Genomic DNA, 22,666 nt, shown 5'->3' with positions numbered 1-22,666 from the left:
CTAAGCTGTGTTTTGCTATATTGCATTTGTGATTTCATGAATATAAATATTTTAGTAATATTATTTAAATGTGGTGCTATGCAATTCAGCGGTTGTTGACAATTATCCCGCTAAAGGGATGGGTAGCGTCAAGAACAATATAGTTCAAGAAATAGTGCTAAGAAAATATTTACTAAATAAACTAAAGTAAAAAATAAAAAGTAACACAATGAAATTACATCACAATAACGAGGCTATATCAAATCAAACCTTATTTGTAACGTGCGCCGATTATACAACAAGTGTAGACTTAATTGTGGAATGCTTACTTACAAGCCCTAACAATGCAGTTCAAGAAGAGTTAAGAAAATATTTACCAAGTAGACTAAAATAAAAAGTAATAATAAAAAGTAACACAATAAGAATAACAATAACGAGGCTATATACAAGGGGGAACTGGTACCGAGTCAGTGTGTGGAGGTACAGGTTAGTTGAGTGTGTGGGGGGACTTTCCTCTGACACCGCCTATTAGATGGGTCCTGGATGGCAGGAAGCTTGGCCCCAGTGATGTATTGGGCCATTCGCACTACCCTTTGTAGCGCCTTACGGTCAGATGACGAGCAGTTGCCATACCAGGCAGTGATACAACCATGCTCTCGATTATGCAGCTGTAGAACTTTTTGAGGCTCTGGGGTCCCTTGCAAAATCTTTTCAGTCACCTGAGGGGGAAAAGGTTTTGTCGTGCCCTCTTCACGACTGTCTTGGTGTGATTGGACCATGATAGTTTGTTGGTGATGTGGACAACAAGGAACATGAAACTCTCGATCTGCTCCACTACAGTCCCGTCAATGTTAATGAGGGCCTTTTCGGCCCGCCTTTTCCTGTAGTCCACGAACAGGTCCTTTGTCATGCTCACATTGAGGGAGAGGTTGTTGTCCTGGCACCACATTGCCAGTTATCGGACCCCCTCCCTATAGGCTGTGTCATCGTTGTTGGTGACCACTGTTGTATCATCAGCAAACTTGATGGTGTTGGAGTCGTGTTTTGCAACGCTGTTGTGTGTGTAAAGGGAATACAGACGTGTTGTTGCCTACTCTTACCACCTGGGGGCAGCCCGTCAGGAAGCCCAGGATCCAGTTGCAGAGAGAAGTGTTTAGTCCCAGAGTCCAAGCATGCTTTGAGTACACGCCCCGGTAATCCATCTGGCCCAGCAGCTTTGTGAATGTTGACCTGTTTAAAGGTTTGTTTGGCTACTCTGTCTTCCAGAACAGCTGGTGCTCCCGTGCATGCTTTGGTGTTGCTTGCCTCGAAACGAGCATAAAAGGTATTTACCTCGTTTGGTAGGCTCACAGGGGGTACCGGTACCGAGTACAGGTGGTACCGGTATACAGGGTTTACCGGTACTGAGTCAGTGTGTGGGGGTACAGGTTAGTCAAGGTAGTATGTACATGTAGGTTGGAGTAAGGTGACTATGCATAGATAATAAACAGTGAGTAGCAGCAGTGTAAAAACAAAGGGGGGTCAATGTTAATAGTCCGGGTAGCCATTTGATGAATTGTTCATCAGTCTTATAGCTTGGTGGTAGAAGCTTCACCTGGAATGCTTTTCCAACAGTCCAACTCATCCCAAACCATCTCAATTGGGTTTAGGTCTGGTGATTGTGGAGGCCAGGTCATCTGATGCAGCACTCCATCACTCTCATTCTTGGTAAAATAGCCCTTACACAGCCTGGCGGTGTGTTGGGTAATTTTCCTGTTGAAAACCAAATGATAGTCCCACTAAGCACAAACCAGATGGGATGGCGTATTGCTTCAGAATGCTGTGGTAGCCATGCTGGTTAAGTGCGCCTTGAATTCTAAATAAATCATTGACAATGTCACCAGCAAAGCACCCCCACACCATCACACCTCCTCCTCAATACTTCACGGTGGGAACTACACATGCAGAGATAATCCGTTCACCTACTCTGCATCTCACAAAGACATGACCGTTGGAATCATTCATCTCAATTTTGGACTCATCAGACCAATGGACAGATTTCCACCAGTCTAATTTCCATTGCTCGTGTTTCAAGTCTCTTCTTATTGGTGTCCTTTTAGTCGTGGTTTCTTTTCAGCAATTCGACCATGAAGGCATGATTCACGCAGTCTCCTCTGAACAGTTGATGTGATGTGTCTGTGATGTGTCTGCATTTATTTGGGCTTTAATTTCTGAGGCTGGTAACACGAAAGAACTTATCCTCTACAGCAGAGGTTATTCTGGGTCTCCATTCCTGTGGCGGTCCTTATGAGAGCCAGTTTCATCATAGCGCTTATATGGTTTTTGCGACTGCACTTGAAGAAACTTTCAAAATTCCTTAAATTTCCCCGATTGAATGACCTTAATGTATTGAGGTATTGATGGACTGCTGTTTCTCTTTGCTTGTTTGAGCTGTTCTTGCCATAATAAGGAATTGGTATTTTACCAAATGGGACTACCACACCTTCCTTGTCACAACAACTGATTGGCTCAAACACATTAAGAAGAAAAACAATTCCACAAATGAACTTAACAAAGCACACTTGTTAATTGAAATAGATTCCAGGTGACTAGCTCATGAAACTGGTTGAGAGAATGCCGAGTGTGCAAAGCTGTCATCAGGGCAAAGGATGGCTACTTTGAAGAATCTCAAATATAAAATATAGTTTGATTTGTTTAACCATTTTTTATTTACTACATGACTATATATTATATGTGCTGCTTGTCTTCACTATTCACTACAATGTAGAAAATAGTCAAAAAAAGAAAAACCCTTGAATGAGTAGGTGTCCAAACTTTTGACTGATACTGTATATAAAGTGTAATATTGGGATGCAAACTCAAAATGGAATATATTTCAACTCGTTACAGGTGTTTTTTAAGGCCATAATCATGTGTGTGAGGTGTATACTTTTGTTTCAAAGTAGATGTGTTTAAGACTACCAAGAAACACTCTGTGACCCTGATTTAGCCCACTGCAGTAAAAGGTCAATGTTGAGCAGAAATTACTTGATATTGTGATTTGAAAGAAACATCTATTTTGGACCTTTTTATAGACCAATTACAAATAATTCCAAACCCCTCTACCAATAACAGCTAGTTTTCAGGTTACATATCCCTCTCATTAGGCCCCTCCTGTCTAGTGGATTGATCCACACAACAGTCGTGTTCCTCTGCTCAGACGTTGCGGAAGCATACCATATATTACAAATGCCTGGATAGGTATTTTACCACATCATATGTTATAGCAATCTGGTACCCGATGGTACAGATGATGATGTGGCATGCAACCATTGGTTGATGCATGCAACCATTGGTTGATGCATGCAACGTCTGAACAGCTGAACACAACCTATGGTAATGGCTTGCTTAGGTGCCCTCCCCCACATTATTCAGACCCCACCCAGACAGTCTTGGGCAAAATTCTTGCTTGAGAAATATATTTTTTTATTTGTATTTTTTAATGGAAAACTGTTACAGTAAATACATTAATTGTTACACAAAAATTGAGATAAAAATGGCTGCACTGGGCCTTTAATAGGATAATGAGTTTTACAATTAAATGTTTGAACCACATGATACATAGTATTTGGAATTCTGAAATATGTAAAAATTTGTTTAAATAATTAATAATTTAATTAATGTATTGTGATGTGTAGAATCAGGGGTGCAACTTCCACTGGAGAGGGGGGATATGTCCCCCCACATTCTGAAAATGCATTTTTGCCCAACCACCCAGTTTTATCATTGGCATGTGATACAAAATGAGGCAATGGTGTGCTTTAGGCCCATGCGGACACCTACGAGCGGTCGGGAAGGCTGTTGACTGTTTATGCGTCTGGATTAAAAAATATATTTTACTTCTAAAACCAAAGTTCGCCCCAGCGTAGAATGAATGACACATTTTCATTTTAACTATTGTATTCCTCTTATTCCAATACAGATGTCAATTATACATCCTGTTGACACTTTCAATTGAAATTGAAGTCTTGCGTTGGAATTATAGAGCAATTTATCTCAATTCTAGAATAAATAAAAGTTTGGAAGGTAGAGTGAGCGTTCCTAAAAATAGGCAAATGATCCTGAGATGTGTAAAATAAATGCTTCAAAGTAATGTGGAATAAATCCAGCCAATCAGGCAGGGGTATTACACATCCCCTGGAGTTGACAAGGGTTGCGTCTTTTGTGTATGAATCTGAATTGACTTTTGTATTATGAGTGTTGGACTTCATAATTAAACACATATTTGTAGGTTAAAGCTGGAATCCTTAATGGTGAAACTGCCATTTCCATTTGCGATATTACAACAACAAAGAAGTTCCTGCAGCAAAAAATATATATACACTGCTCAAAAAATAAAGGGAACACTTAAACATTTAGAGAGAGAGAGGGAGATGGCGAAAGAAAAAGAGACCCAGAGAAAAATGGCAAGGAAGATGGAGATAGTTCTAAGGGGGAAGATCGAGTTTGGAGAAAGAGAAACGCTTCAGGGGAGACAGAGAGCAAGAAGGATGCAGAGATGGAGGAATTCAAAACTCTTCTGCCGGGAAGACCAGAACATGAAAGGCTACAGACCAGTATCCCTTCTTTCTTTTCTCTCCAAAACTCTTGAACGTGCCGTCCTTGGCCAGCTCTCCCGCTATCTCTCTCAGAATGACCTTCTTGATCCAAATCAGTCAGGTTTCAAGACTAGTCATTCAACTGAGACTGCTCTTCTCTGTATCACGGAGGCCCTCCGCACTGCTAAAGCTAACTCTCTCTCCTCTGCTCTCATCCTTCTAGACCTATCGGCTGCCTTCGATACTGTGAACCATCAGATCCTCCTCTCCACCCTCTCCGAGTTGGGCATCTCCGGCGCGGCCCACGCTTGGATTGCGTCCTACCTGACAGGTCGCTCCTACCAGGTGGCGTGGCGAGAATCTGTCTCCTCACCACGCGCTCTCACCACTGGCGTCCCCAGGGCTCTGTTCTAGGCCCTCTCCTATTCTCGCTATACACCAAGTCACTTGGCTCTGTCATAACCTCACATGGTCTCTCCTATCATTGCTATGCAGACGACACACAATTAATCTTCTCCTTTCCCCCTTCTGATGACCAGGTGGCGAATCGCATCTCTGCATGTCTGGCAGACATATCAGTGTGGATGACGGATCACCACCTCAAGCTGAACCTCGGCAAGACGGAGCTGCTCTTCCTCCCGGGAAGGACTGCCCATTCCATGATCTCGCCATCACGGTTGACAACTCCATTGTGTCCTCCTCCCAGAGCGCTAAGAACCTTGGCGTGATCCTGGACAACACCCTGTCGTTCTCAACTAACATCAAGGCGGTGGCCCGTTCTTGTAGGTTCATGCTCTACAACATCCGCAGAGTACGACCCTGCCTCACACAGGAAGCAGCGCAGGTCCTAATCCAGGCACTTGTCATCTCCCGTCTGGATTACTGCAACTCGTTGTTGGCTGGGCTCCCTGCCTGTGCCATTAAACCCCTACAACTCATCCAGAACGCCGCAGCCCGTCTGGTGTTCAACCTTCCCAAGTTCTCTCACGTCACCCCGCTCCTCCGCTCTCTCCACTGGCTTCCAGTTGAAGCTCGTATCCGCTACAAGACCATGGTGCTTGCCTACGGAGCTGTGAGGGGAACGGCACCTCAGTACCTCCAGGCTCTGATCAGGCCCTACACCCAAACAAGGGCACTGCGTTCATCCACCTCTGGCCTGCTCGCCTCCCTACCACTGAGGAAGTACAGTTCCTGCGCAGCCCAGTCAAAACTGTTCGCTGCTCTGGCCCCCCAATGGTGGAACAAACTCCCTCACGACGCCAGGACAGCGGAGTCAATCACCACCTTCCGGAGACACCTGAAACCCCACCTCTTTCAGGAATACCTAGGATAGGATAAAGTAATCCTTCTCACCCCCCTTAAAAGATTTAGATGCACTATTGTAAAGTGGCTGTTCCACTGGATGTCTTAAGGTGAACGCACCAATTTGTAAGTCGCTCTGGATAAGAGCGTCTGCTAAATGACTTAAATGTAAATGTTAAACAACACAATGTAACTCGAAGTCAATCACACTTCTGTGAAATCAAACTGTCCACTTAGGAAGCAACACTGATTGACAATAAATGTCACATGCTGTTGTGCAAATGGAATAGACAACAGGTGGAAATGATAGGCAATTAGCAAGACACCCCCAATAAAGGACTGGTTCTGCAGGTGGTGACCACAGGCCACTTCTCAATTCCTATGCTTCCTGGCTGATGTTTTGGTCACTTTTGAATGCTGGCGGTGCTTTCACTCTAGTGGTAGCATGAGACGGAGTCTACAACCCACACAAGTGGCTCAGGTAGTGCAGCTCATCCAGGATGGCACATCAATGCGAGCTGTGGCAAGAAGGTTTGCTGTGTCTGTCAGCGTTGTGTCCAGAGCATGGAGGCGCTACCAGGAGACTGGCCAGTACATCAGGAGACGTGGAGGAGGCCGTAGGAGGGCAATAACCCAGCAGCAGGACCGCTACCTCAAGGAGGAGCAGGAGGAGCACTGCCAGAGCCCTGCAAAATGACCTCCAGCAGGCCACAAATGTGCATGTGTCTGCTCAAACGGTCAGAAACAGGTGGGAGTTGTGCTTACAGCCCAACACCGTGCAGGACGTTTGGCATTTGCCAGAGAACACCAAGATTGGCAAATTCGCCACTGGCGCCCTGTGCTCTTCACAGATGAAAGCAGGTTCACACTGAGCACATGTGACAGACGTGACAGAGTCTGGAGACGCCGTGGAGAACGTTCTGCTGCCTGCAACATCCTCCAGCATGACCGTTTTGGCGGTGGGTCAGTCATGGTGTGTGGTGGCATTTCTTTGGGGGGCTGCACAGCCCTCCATGTGTTCGCCAGAGGTTGCCTGACTGCCATTAGGTACCGAGATGAGATCCTCAGACCCTTTGTGAGACCATATGCTGGTGCGGTTGGCCCTGGGTTCCTCCTAATGCAAGACAATGCTAGACCTCATGTGGCTGGAGTGTGTCAGCAGTTCCTGCAAGAGGAAGGCATTGATGCTATGGACTGGCCCGACCGTTCCCCAGACCTGAATCCAATTGAGCACATCTGGGACATCATGTCTCGCTCCATCCATCCACCATCAACCACGTTGCACCACAGACTGTCCAGGAGTTGGCGGATGCTTTAGTCCAGGTCTGGGAGGAGATCCATCAGGAGACCATCCGCGACCTCATCAGGAGCATGCCCAGGCGTTGTAGGGAGGTCATACAGGCACGTGGAGGCCACACACACTACTGAGCCTCATTTTGACTTGTTTTAAGGACATTACATCAAAGTTGGATCAGCCTGTACTGTGGTTTTCCACTTTAATTTTGAGTGTGACTCCAAATCCAGACCTCCATGGGTTGATAAATTTGATTTCCATTGATAATTTTTGTGTGATTTTGTTGTCAGCACATTCAACTATGTAAAGAAAAAGGTATTTAACAAGAATATTTCATTCATTCAGATCTAGGATGTGTTATTTTAGTGTTCCCTTAGTTTTTTTGAGCAGTGTATATTTTTTCCCGAACATCATTGCACACGTGATAGAACAGAAAATATGTACTGCATGTTACACAACGCTCCTCACCTCGGTGGGGCGGACAGTGGCTGTTTTCCCCTACTGCGGATTCCTTCTTAGGATGCAGATTCCAAGTGACTGCACTTACGGTAGATAAGTAAGCTAATAATGTTAGTCATCTGCTATTGTAGGCAATTAACTAACCAACATGTTCACTGCAAAATATTTTTCCTGTGAAAGGCCTGAAAATATTATGTCCATGTTCATCTGAAATATGTTGTGGTTTTATATCAAACTTTACAACTCAATTGCACCAATAGTATAATAATTTTCTGTGGTAACTTTGACTTTCAGATGCTGGTTGTGTTCCGAAACCCAAAAGATACAGTCGTATCATACTACCACTTCATGAACACAAACCCTGTTTTGCCTAATGCCAAATCCTGGGATTCATTTTTCACAGACTTCATGGAGGGTGAAGGTGAGATGTTTTATTTATTTTATTTGACCTTTATTTAACTAGGCAAGTCAGATAAGAACAATGACGGCCTAGGAACAGAGGGTTAACATTCTTGTTCAGGGGCAGAACGACAGATTTTTACCTTGTCAGCTTGGGGATTCGAGCTGACAAGGTCCAATGATCATACCACTAGATTACCTGCCGTTTTAAAGAACAACTCAACACATTCGTATTGGTTGAAAGAAATGCAGTGTCATGTTGGATAGGCTGGATGTAATGAATAGCACAACTAGAAAATTACATTTCTTAAATAAAAGGTCTGCTTTCTAGCTGGTCTTAAATGATTTATGGTTGTGAAATACATTTTAATAGTGGTAGTGACCGCTGTAGTAATGGCAGTGACTGGTTATGGTTTAATAAATTGGTAGAGGGAAAGATTGCCAGCCAAATAAATCTAAAATAAAACTAGAAAAGTACATTTCCTGAAGAAAATATGGTGTGGTGCAAGATTGTGTCACGCTCTGAACTTTAATATCTCTGTTTTCTTTATATTTTGGTTAGGTCAGGGTGTGACGAGGGTGGGTATGCTAGTTTTTGTATTGTCTATGGGTTTTGTAGGTCTAGGTATTTATATGTCTATGGTGGCCTGATATGGTTCCCAATCAGAGGCAGCTGTTTATCGTTGTCTCTGATTGGGGATTATATTTAGGTGGCCATTTTCCCTTTTGTGTTTGTGGGTTCTTATTCTATGTTTAGTTGCCTGTCTGCACTATTCGTATTAGCTTCACGTTTCGTTTGTTTTGTTGTTTTGTTAGTTTGAATAATAAAAGAAGAATGTATGCATACCACACTTCACTTTGATCTCCTTCATATGACAGATTGTTATAAAGTATTTATGAAAAGTTTAGAAATTTGTAATATTGTTGGGCGGCAGGGTAGCCTAGTGTTAAGAGCGTTGGACTAGTAACCGAAAGGTTGCAAGTTCGAATCCCTGAGCTGACAAGGTACAAATCTGTCGTTCTGCCCCTGAACAGGCAGTTAACCCACTGTTCCTAGGCCGTCATTGAAAATAAGAATTTGTTCTTAACTGACTTGCCTAGTTAAATGAAGGTACAAAAAAAAGGGACAATCAGCACAATGTTTACAGACATTTCAGTTTTTAAACCTTTGAGCTGCTCTGTGTAAATGTTTTTTTAGCTGGCTACATCTGGCACATTTACAGAAGTCTTCTCTGATGTCAGATCCCTGTCAGATAAATGCAATTAATGAAAATGAAATTCTTTCCACAGTATCGCACTAACAAATGGATAATCATACTATAGTTATGGTACAATACAGCGCACTACAAAAACATTATGTACAGTCATATGACTGCTGAATGGATTCACCTTATGCTATATTTATGATTTTTTTACAGTGGCTTGGGGCTCTTACTTCAACCATGCCCTCGCCTGGGAGAAACTAATGGACAATCCTAACATATTGATGGTCACTTATGAGCAAATGAAGGAGGTAAAACCCATATTATTTATAGTGTTGCAAAAATAGTGAATATTGATGCACTAATGACGGGAATGTTTTTCAGATTAATGGACTCTACGGTGAGTTGTGTGTGATGGTTCTGGATCCTAGTGGCCAATTTATTAAGGGTTTGGACAGGAAACAGAGAGGAGAGCGGTATAAGGTGATGTTCAGAGAGGAGGCAACGGTCTGGTCAATAAAGTTCCCCACGGCACCGGAATCCACTAGCACTGTAGAAACAGTACATGAGGGACAGCCAGCTAGTGTGATCATCACTGAAAAGGGTTTGGCAGAAAATTATGAAGATTGGATACTCACACCTTCCCCAGGAGGTGGAAAATAATGTGACTGTCCCTCTGCTCTTGTGGATCCCGAGTTGGAACATAACGGACACTGCTGAAATTGGGGGCCTCCTTGACCACAATAAGGACAGAGCCCCAGCAGTTTCCATCTGCGTCGCTCAGCCGCGGGGAGGCATGTGACCTTCACCTCCATTGGTTCAGGCTCTGCTACAGAGTCGTCACTGAGGGAGGGAGAGAAGCGATGAGGGTACCAACGCTCCCGAAGTAGGTTAGCCAGATGGACGGCCATCATGATGAGTGCGTCCAAGGAGAGGCTGTCATCTCTACATGCCAGTTCTTCTGGACCTCCTCACGCAGTCCTCTTCTGAATAGCGTATGGAGTGCAGGCTCATTCCATCTGCTGAATGCTGCTACCGTCCGGAAGGTGAGCGCTTACTCGGCAGTCTGATCATCCTTCCGTAGTTGAAATAGGCGCTCACTCCCCTCTCTGTCCTCCAGTGGATGGTCAAAGATACCCCTGAACAGAGCCATGTACCCCTCATACGAAGCCAGCGACTCCTCTCCTCTCTCCCAGACTGCCGTAGCCCACACCCGCCCAGTCAGCAGAGAAATAACCGTAGCAACCTTGGACCTCTCAGTGGTGGGAATTCCCATCTGGTGTGCAAAATAGAGGGAACACTGGAGTAGGTAGCCACTGCATTTAGATGGGGTTCTGTCATATTAGTCCGGGAGAAACGAACTGGCATCGCTGACCTGGGCAGACTGCTGAATGGACTGGTGTGCTGGCTCAATACAAAACAAGAATCAGGACATGAAACACATAACTAATACTGCCTGGGAAATGGAACTAAGGGAGTGAAAGATATAGGGAAGGTAATAAGTGAAGTGATGGAGTCCAGGTGTGTCTCATGATGAGGCGCAGGTGCGCGTAACGATGGTGCCAGATGTGCATAATGATGGTAATCAGAGCCAGTGATGAGTAAACCGGCCATGTCGAGCGCCGGAGAGGGGGAGCGGATGTAGACGTGAAAATATTAGGCCTAACTTTTGAAATGTACCAGTAAACTAACAGATTTTTTTGAGTTTTCATAACACGTTAAAGATATAAATAATACAATGAAATGTTTTTAATATAAAATAATTGATTCACAAAGCTGTATAACATAATCCTAAATTTAACCAATCAATTTACTGAATACCGTTGTTTACCATGAGGGTTTCAGCATGGAATATCCTTTATATTTTATTTTACTATGCCAATATATCTTTGCTGTACATGTTTTTGGGCCGAACCGGTCGGCAGTTCGGAGAAGTCAATAGTTGGAAGAGTTCCAGAAATAATTGGAAATTTCATTTTTCATTTTTTTTAGGCTCTCTTGAACCACATGGTCTAACTACTAGACACAGATAAAAAAAAATATATATATATATATATATATATTAAGACGTTAATAACAATATTCAAGTATAGACAGATTTTTGTATTATGTTAATTAAATTCACTCACGGGTGAATCAATCGACACTAAGGATTTTAATAACCAACATTTCCGATGTGGTAAATTACTGGGAGTTAAAAAAAAGAATCCTAATTATGTCTGAGTAATGTACATTTATATGTCATTAATATTCACTTTTACCATTGTCTTATTGTCAATGATATATCATATTGATGTCCTCCTGGCTTTTTTGAGAGTTGTGGAATGCACAAAGTTGGATGTACAAGTTTAAACTCCACTCTGTTTATTCTTCAGAATCTAGGTCAGGGGGTGCAGCAGATATCCAAGTTCTTTGATTTCCCATTGACTGAAGAGCAAGTCCAGACAATTGCAGGGCAGAGCACCTTCAATGCTATGAAGGAAAGTTCCAAGAACACCCATGGAAAACATGGCAATGTGTTTTTCCGAAAAGGTAGGTTCATAATAATTCAAATAAATTGTATTCACTTTACTTTATTCCTCTCATTATTGTCCCCCACGATGAAACTTTACTTTATTCCTCTCATTATTGTCCCCCACGATGAAACTTTACTTTATTCCTCTCATTATTGTCCCCCACGATGAAACTTTACTTTATTCCTCTCATTATTGTCCCCCACGATGAAACTTTACTTTATTCCTCTCATTATTGTCCCCCACGATGAAACTTTACTTTATTCCTCTCATTATTGTCCCCCACGATGAAATCGGGTAGGGGATTGTGGAATGGTCTCGGTCCGTAATTTACTGAAATAATTTACTGAATCTCACCAGTGAAGAGGTGAAGTCAGGGATAACTTGGGCCAAAATCTGTCTTTCCAGCAGTTTGTGTTTTTGTATGGAGGTCAATGAGAATGTCAAATCGCTACGCCATTTCCTGGTTGCTAAAATTCGAATAGTTTGCCTAATTTCAGTTTATGTGACAAAACAAGCCGTCATTGTGTAGAGAATCATTTTACCATCTGAACCGCTGTGAAATATCTTTTCCATAACCTAACATATTGTATTTTCATCTTTTTGAAGCTCGTGTAAAAACAAAACTGAAAATAAGACGCAAAAACGAAATGTAAGAACTGGAAGTATAGAAATAGCGCAAATAGAAAAGATCTACCGCTTCTTAGACTTATTTTCAAAGAGAATGACAGATCCCCCCCCCCCCATCCTCTTTGAAATGTTCAAACACATCAACCAGGTCCCTACACATCAATCATCATGACAACTTCAAAGGAATAGATGCAAAATAGAAATAAAATAACACACCCTCTAACACGTGACAACAGGAACAGGATGCACTTATATGGCCATAACCACGTGACACCTTCCCGCAAGGTTGTCCTGGCCGGATGCCTATATTTGGGCATGTATGCGTCATTCGGACATAGGGTCATAAATCAGACGTTTGACGCACGCCATCTACTTTATTCTCTCTTACTAGTAATGCTACAAGGTTCTAGAAAGAACTGGAACTCACCTTTCTGGGAAAAATAGTTTTTAATATCTAATATAATATAACCAGTATTTTACATTTTATTTGATCTTATCCAGAGCAATTGAAAGTAGTGAGTACATCTTCATACTGGTCCTCCGTAGGAATCAAACCCACAACCCTGGCATGCTATACCAGCAGAGCCACACGGGACCATGCGAATGTTGATTGAATGATTTGTTTTCTGCTATTTATTGAAAGGCTTGCCCTACTCCTATAAAGGAAGCCCATTTTAATTATTCACTTTTTTACTAATTCATCAATATGCTTTCTGATAGATAGCTTCTCGTCAATCCAGATACCCAGATATTTTTAGCGGGAACACAATAAATGTGGGCACCATCTGAGGTACAAATGCATAAATTACCAGAGCTTTTTGGTTTTACCTGCAGGTACCAATTTCAGTTTAACGAGGGCTTTCTGCAAAGCAAAAAGGCAGATTGTAGCTCCAAGACAGCCTTGTCAACAGAATGCACAACCGAATAATCTGCATACAAGTGGAAGTTACAATGACCTACAGACCAACCAATGTTGTTTGTATTTATAGAAAAGTCAAAGTACAGGGACAAAATCAACCCCTTTGGGACACCCTTAGTAATATCAAGGAAACATTTCAATTGGTGAGGAGGAGACTCAAACCCCCCAAAACAAACAACAACTGAAAAGGGTTGTAGTAAAGGCTGTTTAAAACATTTCAAAATGAATATACAAGGATATTGGTGATGTCAGTTGTTGATGTTTTCACAGGTCCAAAAAGTTGATCTTCGCCTTTGATTTGTCCCCCTTGCTTTTCTGCCTATAGGTGAAGTTGGAGATTGGAAGAACCATCTAAGTGAAGCCCAAAGTAAACAGATGGATGAGAAGTTTGAGAAGCACCTGGCTCACACTAAACTAGGGGCTAAGTTAAAATATGATATTTACTGCAAGTAGGGAGTTGAAATTTCCAGATCCAATGCAGAATGAGCATGTTCAGAAGATTGAAATAGAAAAATGTTGCTCATGTCTACAGTAGGCCTAAACCTTCTGTAAGAATACTCAAAGATACATTTATAGCGCAGAGAACTAGAGATCAATGCAACTAGTTGTTTTTCAGTTCAGCATCTGTTTCGAATCTGTGTATGGGGTTCCAGTTTGGACTCATAGCTACACGTGGCAAGTTCTCATTGGTCCAAACTATCTACACATTAAAGCCTGAAACGGGATCCTTTGTATTCGGCCAATTTTACTGCAAGAAATTCTAATTGGTTATTAACCACAGGCTAGGTTTTAGTATAAACTACATCCTGTCTCTTTGTTCAATGAAGAAACAACAAGAACAGGGAAGAATGAACATCAACCATCCACTTTCCAGCATAACAACTATGATTTATTTATTTTTGAATTAATATATTTTTCTCCCCCTTATTTGTTTTGAGGTCTGTGTTGTCGGAAAAATAACATAAACAGAATAACCAACCAAATTTTCCAGCGGTATTTGCAGTGTTTTTCTTCTATTTTGACCAGAATATGAATAGTAAATTGATACGAATTTCAGAATAATTTAGTTAGTTTTGGAATAAATCATAACTTCATTTTGTTGGGTGTTACAGAAACTATGTCTGTCTCCATAAATGTTGATTTAGCTTGTTTGACTTCAGACTGTAATAACCCAATGGAACTGTAGCTATGCAATGGATGAAAGAAGGGACTAGCTTTATAGACTGTTGCTTTATTCTTATCCAGAGAATCGTGTTAATGCAACTGCACTAAGAACATGTATGGGCTGCATCCCAACACTCTGAACCATTTTTTATTTTTTTATTTCACCTTTATTTAACCAGGTAGGCCAGTTGAGAGCAGGTTTTTGTTTACAACCGTGACCTGGCCAACATAAAGCAAAGCAGTGCGACACAAACAACAACACAGAGTTACAAAGGAATAAACAAACGTACAGTCAATAACACAATAGAAAACAGTGTGTGCAAATGGCGTAAGGATGTGTAAGGCAATAAATAGGCCATAGTAGCGAAGTAATTACAAGTTAGCAAATTAACACTGCCTTGATAGATGTGCCAATGATGATGTGCAAGTAGAAATACTGGTGTGCAAAAGAGCAAATAAACGCAAATAAAAACAATATGGGAATGAGGTAGGTAGTTGGATGGGCTATTTACAGATGGGATGAGTACAGCTGCAAGCTGCTCAGATAGCTGATGCTTAAAGTTTGTGAGGGAGATATAAGTCTCCAACTTCAGCGATTTTTGCAATTCGTTCCAGTCATTGGCAGCAGAGAACTGGAAGGAAAGGTGCCCAAAGAGGTGTTGGCTTTGGGGATGACCAGTGAGATATACATACTGGAGCATGTGCTACGGGTGGGTGTTGTTATGGTGACCAGTGAGCTGAGATAAGGCGGAGCTTTACCTAGCAAAGACTTGTAGATGACCTGGAGCCAGTGGGTCTGGCGACTAATATGTAGCGAGGGCCAGCTGATGACAGCATACAGGTCGTAGTGGTGGGTGGTATATGGGGCTTTGATGACAAAACGGATGGTACTGTGATTAGCAATGTTGTAGACTGATGCTGAAACTGATTCTGAAGTCAAATAAACTTTACTCTACAAAAGTAGGCTCAACTACCATGGTTTTCCATGCAATAAATACAAAATATGGGAAGTAGCCCAAAAACTGATCATAGCGCAAATGTTATAACATTTGTGTGTGTTGCTCAAAACTCATTATGGGGTTGGTTATTATTGTGACATGTGCTCCCTCTCCAGGTCACCAGGTTGCTTCTTATTGCGCAAAGCGTCACGAGCATCAGCGCCCAATGACACTCACCTGGACTCCATCACCCCCTTGATTATCTGCCCTATATATGTCACTCCCTTTGGTTCCTTCCCCAGGCATTATTGTTTCTGTTTCATGTCTGTGCGTTGTTTGTGTTTCTTGTTTCGTATTATGTTTCGTTCATTTATTAAATTATTCACTCCCTGAACTTGCTTCCCGACTCCCAGCACACATGTTACAATTATGGTGCATTCAGTGTGTAGTGTCGTGGTTTCGATGTATATTCTCTTTTTTGACTGAGTTTGCCCCACCAAAACTTCCATTCAAAAAAATATGGTATAGATATATTAATTAGTTCACGTCATAGAAAAACCTATAAATGTTTTGCAACAAAAGAAAGTAGGTTTTTCTTATTGGACAAGTTGACATAGTACTTCCCCCCCCCCCCCCCCCCATTTTCACCCGTGTGCCTCTATGTCTAGTCAATACAACCCTGTCCCTGAGATTACACGTGGTAACCCACACACTCACTGCAACAAGTAGATTCACTTGTCAGTCACAGTCAATTGTCAGTCACTAGCTACAGACTGCTACAGAGCCTAATTGTAACAATATAGACAATTTAGACTTTGTGGCTTTGGTAACTACTGACAACACTCCTCTCCAGCCTGCCTGGTTGCCTGCCTCATGAGAGAGTGAACACAAATTTTCCTGGAAAACAAGATGTGTGTTAATAAAATAAGTTTGGATAATTCTAGATAGCTATAGGTTGGTCTTCCTCTAAAACCAACAAAACTACTAACGTTATCTTCAGTTAACATTAGCTAGCTAGATTGATGAGCCGGCAGCTAACAATAATAATTTAGACTCACTGAATATATGTGTTTGGCACAGAAAGATTCAACGATCTGCTGCTGCTACCCAAGGCCAAGAGATACAGAAGTTCCTGAAAAGGTTAGTCAACCAGTATGTTGGTCCAGTAATGTTGTAATTTATTTTATTTCCACTGCTGGTGATTATTCACAAATGTTTCTGGTAACAAACAAAAAACTACAAATTCAACAATAGAAGCGCAATAGAGAACAAAAGAGGAAAGGCTCACCCCCCACTTGTGCCAGATCATGAGGATACCTGGACCTATTGAGATGTGCCTTTTGTTAAGTAAATCAGGTGTTAAAATGAGGTGAAAAGAACACTGGAGTAAGACTTAAAATAATGAATAATTACAGAGGAACACTAGGTCAGATTATGAAAGAATAGGTTTTATGAAACATTACAAAAAACATTGTTATAAAGTCTACTGTGTACAGTGTAAAATACTTTTCTACATTGAAACATGTCTGTCTTTAAAAAAAATGTCAAAGTCACATGCTTAACATTGTTTGTTTATAGAGTGAAATTCATATTTAAAGACATTATAACCATTCTTTGCATAACGCTCAGCCCTGCTATTGTAGTTCGCTACGCTACAGAATATGTTGTCCATTGACGTTGAAATGAAAAAGAACAAAGTTTGTGGTAGTTTAAAAGGGATTGATCCACCTTAGGCCAGGAGTGTTTCCAATTCACATGACCCGAAAATAAAATCCCCCAGCCTTATAGTCATAGCACTGATGAAAAAGGAAGCTATCTATAATAATAATAATAATAATATTTTGTCATAGCCTATGAATAGGACCGAGAGTTTTACCTGACCAGGTCATGAGATCAGGAAAAACTCCAGGCCCCAGAAAAGAAGCATCAAAATTTGGACACACCACATTTGAACCTGTGATGCCACCTTTGACAACCACTCTAATCCTAATCAGTCAACACAAATGTGCTAAACTTTCTTTGAGCATTTTCCACAAACAAATCACTTGCAATATTTACAAAACAGAATAATAATCCAATCTTTAATTGATTTGTCCCTGTAGGGGAACTTGTTTTGGTGCTAAGTAGAACCCTTTTGAAGACCGATAAGAGGAGTATTTGATTTGCGCAGCAAACCCAGAGCTTCAATCACAAGAAAGATGCAAATGTGTCCAATCTTTGCGAATTTAAAAAAAATGTTTTTAACAGAAAATAAAAGTTGCACACCCTCAAAACCCCTGCCTGCCCTGTTTGTTATTGTGGACAATGCGATGGATGCAGATTGGGTCGTAAGTGGCAGTCCCTCACAGTCCAGACCCGACATGGTGGTAGAGTGTTGGTCTGTGATCCATTTCAAACTGTCAATGCATAAATCATGAATCAAAATTGTGTCTATTGCAAGAAAATATTGTAATTTCACATAACTATACCACAAGGTCGTGAAAACTCTACCTGCTTAATTCACGAGGAGAAAACTAACTGGAACTAGCATCCTAGCCAAGTTACTAGTTAGTTAGCTAGGCTACCAGTTAGCTTTTTCCCCTTATCAAGCCTAGCTAGCTAGCCCTACTGGCTACTGACCAAATTAGCTAACATTTTTGATTGTAAGTACTAAGATTAGGGATGTTAATTTGCATAATTTAGTGAAATTAAATTGCCCTGTGTGTATTTTCTTTAGCATACACAGCCTATATTGAGGAGTTTTTATAAGCCCAGTTAGGGCCGGCCCTGGACGTTCTCATGCCTTAGGTGAGACAAAAACAACTGCTGTCCCCGTCCCCCTGTACAGCAGGGGTTGGCAATAGGTTTGGCCTTGGCCAATTTTTTCTCAGCTAAAAGTTGGAGGAACAGAACGTAATAGCAGCCCAATTCATTGGCCTACACTACAAATTAAACACAATTTTTAACACACCTGGTTAGTAGGCTATATAATATGTTCAATACCATAGCCAATCTGATTTCATTGATAAAATCACCAATGTCTCTTAAAATTGTTTTTTAAATAATTATTTGTGCATTGATTGGGGGAAAACACCTTGCGAGCATGAGAAAATGTTGCACTTTGTACTGCACTTTCCTTAAATGCTCCTTCATGATTCAATCAAAGATACCCAGCATTTCCCCAAGCTTCAGAAAGTTCTCATTATTTTGCTTATTCAGCCTGTCGGTGGTCCCACGTAGCGCAATGTTCTGGGTGGCCATTACGCGAATCAGGGCCTCCGCAGCACCTGCTGCCTTGGGCATCGATAGTTTCCTTGGACACCAGCCTGATCTCCAGCTCCTTCCACCTCTAGAAACGATCTAGGTGGTCATACGACTTATCATGTGAGCTGAGGAGATGGCTCAGATTTCTTCCAGTCACTGGTTCCATCCGTGACCAGTGCAGATTTGCACTCACGTGAAAAAAGTTTGCAGCAAAAACAGAAGGCTGCATCATTTTGCTTGGAATAGATGAGCCATGGTCTCCCTCTCTCTCCCCGTTCGACAACATCCTATTGTATTGGTCCACCGAAAATGTTTGTTGCCCCTAATTGTTTGAATGTTAAATGACGAGACAGAGGCATTGATGCGAGTAACCAGTCTTGTTCGGTACATCACAATACATCCTGGTATCTCAAGCACACCGGTAAGACACATGAGTTGCAGTAATGAACATTTACCAACAGATGGCATCACTATGCCATCTTACACCCATAACATCTTCCCTTTAATAAAATAGGATAGGTGGTGTCAATTCACTAACAAAACAAACCTAGTAATAATTTCCAACATGAAGAGTTTAGTAAAAAAAAATATCAGGTAACAACAACACATTTTGATATTCTCTTCACTTTTATCTCTGTCTGTCAACAATCCCTGATGGGAAACCTACAGATTAACTATTTTTGGTGGCTGGGACAGACACCCGCAGCGTGAAAAGACGGGGTTTGTCTGCGAGGACTGCGGGTTCCCGCACAGGCGTGTCACCTGACAGTCTAAGGGGAGTATTGATGGGCGAGGGAGCGACCAACCTGTGATCCCATGGCTCTTCGCCCAGTGCCTCAGGCCCCATGTGACTTTCTGGTGTTCCGTCTTTTGTCATGCAACCCCCTTTGACCATCAGGGTTCTGAGTAGGTGCTGGCTCAGCAATCCGAAGGTCAACCCTGTTACGACGGTACAGTGATCCATTCACTTCGACAAAGTAGGAGCGTGGTGCCACTTTCTGTACACAGGATCCGAGTCTCCAGAAGCCCATCCGGTTCCCTGGTAGTGGCTTCATTCACTCCGTTTCACCCACCCTGAGCTCAGGAAAGTCTTTTGCTGATTTGTCGTAGATGAACTTGGAGACCTGTCTTCTGTGACGTAGCTTCACCAGCACCTCTGTCACCACACATGGCTCCAGGAGAGTGCTGGCTACTGGCAGAGCTGCTTTTAAGCGCCGTGCCATGAGGCGCTGGGCCGGGCTGCTATCCATGCCTTCTGTCGGGGTATTGCGCCACTGCAGGATTGCTTTCCAGGCATCTTTGCCCTCTCACAGAGCTATTTTGCAGAGGTTCTTTGCAATTTTTACTGCAGACTCCACCTTCCCATTAGCTTTTGGGTGTCATGGTGATGAAGTGACTTTGTCAAATTCCCATCCTGCAGCACATTTTCGGAACTCAACTCCGGAGAATTGGGGTCCATTGTATGAAATTACCCTATCTGGCTGGCCATAGCGGGCAAACTGAGCCTTGCAGCATTTGATCGTTGTCTCTGCTGAGAGGTCGGGGAGGAGGTCAATCTCCCAAAAGTCTGAGTAATGATCGACTACCAGCAGAAAGTCTTTGCCACTGTGCTGGAAGAGATCTAGACTTACTATCTGCCAGGGGCGCATCGGTAGCTCGTGGGACATCATTGTCTCTCTCTGTTGCTCAATGGCATATTCATTGCAGATTGTGCATTTACTGACATAGTCTTTGATTTCACTCTGCATTCCTGGCCAATACAGTGTGTCACGTGCTTGTCTGTAACATGCCTCACCTCCTATGTGACTTGAGTGCACGAGTGTCAACATCTCAGGGCGCAGAGACCGGGGAATAACGACTCCCTGACACTTGAATATTACTCAGTTTTGAACACTGGCCAATATTCTCTGACAGCTAAAGCAGTTTCTTCCTTGCAGTCGGGCCAGCCCATCAGAATCACAGACCTCAATGCCTGGAGTTGCTCGTCCCTGTCTGTGTGCTGTCTGATTTGGTAGCTGGTCCGTAACATTGAGGTAGTCAGTCTGGTTGATGTGTTCAACATCCACTTGCTCTGTTTGTAAGCTGCACACTGCGCGATGTTCATGCATGGAGCATGTGTGAGTGCCTGATGCAGTAGCCCTGTTGAGCGTGTCACTCACATACATCTCTGGCCCTGGCTTATACACCACCTTGAGGTTGTAGTTTTGTAGGGCCAGTAGCATGCTCTGCAGTCGTTTTGGGGCATTCAGAAGAGGCTTTTGATGTACAGGTAGTGGTGGAAGCGTTGGCATGCAAACACAATGCTGAGGCACTCCTTCTCTATCTGGGCATAGTTCTGCTCTGTTGGGGTGATTGCCCTAGAGGCGAATGCCACAGGCTGGCCCTCCTGCATGAGGCAACAGCCAAGTCCATACTGGCTTGAGTCACTCTGAATCGTGACAGGTTTTGACACATTGTAGTATGGCAGTACAGGTGTCTGGATGAGCAGTTGTTTTATTTGCCTCACCGCTGCGTCATGTTTTGGGAGCCAATGCCAGATAGTGTCCTTGTCATTGAGCCTCCTTATTGGCTCACACACTTCAGAGAGCCGCGGTAGGAATTTGGCCAGGTAGGTGACGAATCCGATGAAGCGCTGCACTCCCTTCACGTCAGATGGGTGGGGCATTTCCAAGACAGCCTTCACTTTTTCAGGATCCACCTTCAATCCGGTGGAGGACAAGATGTGCCCATGAAAGCGGACCTCTGGCACTTTAAACTGAAGCTTTTTTATGCTTAGCCTTGGCTTGACCTGTCTGCATCTGACCATCAGGGCCAACAGCTTGGTGTCATGGTCACATTCTGCCTCCTCATCACTGTCCCCACAGCCCACCACGAGAATGTCATCTGCTATGGGTTCCACGCCACTGGGTCCCATCAACAGCTCATGCTGTTTCCGCTGATACACCTCTGGAGCCACGGAGACACCAAACGGAAGCTTCAACCACCTCTTCCAGCCCCAGGGTGTCCAAAAGCTGGTCATGTAGCTGCTGGACTCATTGAGCTTGCACTGCAGGAAGACATCTCTGGCATCCACGAGAGTGAAGACTCTGGCCTTTGGGAGCTTGTAAAGAACATCCTCCAACATGGGCATAATGTAATGTGAACATCGCAGAGCCCCCGGTTGAGGTGTTTAGGATCATTGCATATCCGTAGCTTGTCTGCTTTCTTGACGATAACCATATTACTTATCCAGTCTGTAGGCTCGGTGACAGATATGATGTGGCCATCTGCTTTGTATTTGTCAAGCTGAGCCTTCGTAGCTGCTTTCATGGCCACTGGTACTTTGCGGGGTGCACACTGGACAGGCTGGATTGCTGCGTCCAACTCAAAGTGGACTTCCCCGGGAACTGACTCGACCGGTGCGTTGAAGACATCATGGTACTTGCTTAGGGGTGTGTCCTTGCTCAGGGGCCCAGCCTGGACTTTGTCTATAATGTTAAGATCAGCTGGGATGGTGAAGTTAATAAGCCCAAGGCGCTCGCATGTAGAACCTGACAGTAATGGCTGTTGACTAGCCTCAACTATTTCAAACTCAAGGGTGTGTTTTTGGCCACGTAAAACACACTCTGTCACAAACAGGCCTAAAGAGGTCATGAACTGGCCTGAATACAGTTTCAGATTGGTGCTACTCTGTGTGAGTTTCTCTCTGAGCGCGAGCCTCCTTTTGTCTTTAAGGCTCATAACGTTGCATGTGCCCCCTGAATCTAGCTGGCATTGCTGTGGTTTATTATTAAGTAGCAGAGTGACAAACCACTTTTGTCCTTTTGCCCTCACTGCCCATATGCACTCTCTAGCATATACATCTTCTGTGCTGTCGTTCCCTTCATCTGTGTTTGTTTCCATGGAGTGCACTTTACCCTCCTTTCTGTACCACAGGATTTGCATATTTTTCCATAGGCTGGGCAGTGTTCTTTTCCTCGTCCATAAGAAATACCACAATATCGGCATGTATTGGGGTTGTCTAATGCAGAGTTGGCTGTAGTATTAGCATTAGCTGTGGCAAAGGGG

The 22,666-nt window shown here is 43.0% G+C and overlaps 1 protein-coding gene across 1 annotated transcript in view; it reads left to right on the top strand.

Annotated features, from left to right (window-relative positions):
* LOC115142706 (sulfotransferase 6B1-like) overlaps positions 1–15,770 on the top strand; it is a 29,009-nt gene extending 13,239 nt beyond the window's left edge. Inside the window, exons 4-7 of the mRNA XM_029682362.2 lie at positions 7,906–8,032; positions 9,429–9,523; positions 11,588–11,744; positions 13,600–15,770. Coding sequence (XP_029538222.1) covers positions 7,906–8,032; positions 9,429–9,523; positions 11,588–11,744; positions 13,600–13,727 — 507 coding nt within the window. The 3' untranslated portion in view covers positions 13,728–15,770. The remainder of the gene's footprint in view (positions 1–7,905; positions 8,033–9,428; positions 9,524–11,587; positions 11,745–13,599) is intronic.
* Positions 15,771–22,666: the final 6,896 nt, after the last annotated feature.

This window comes from Oncorhynchus nerka, linkage group LG15, assembly GCF_034236695.1.
Source record: "Oncorhynchus nerka isolate Pitt River linkage group LG15, Oner_Uvic_2.0, whole genome shotgun sequence".
Lineage (NCBI taxonomy): Eukaryota > Metazoa > Chordata > Actinopteri > Salmoniformes > Salmonidae > Oncorhynchus > Oncorhynchus nerka.
This window is presented reverse-complemented; position numbering and strand designations above follow the sequence as displayed.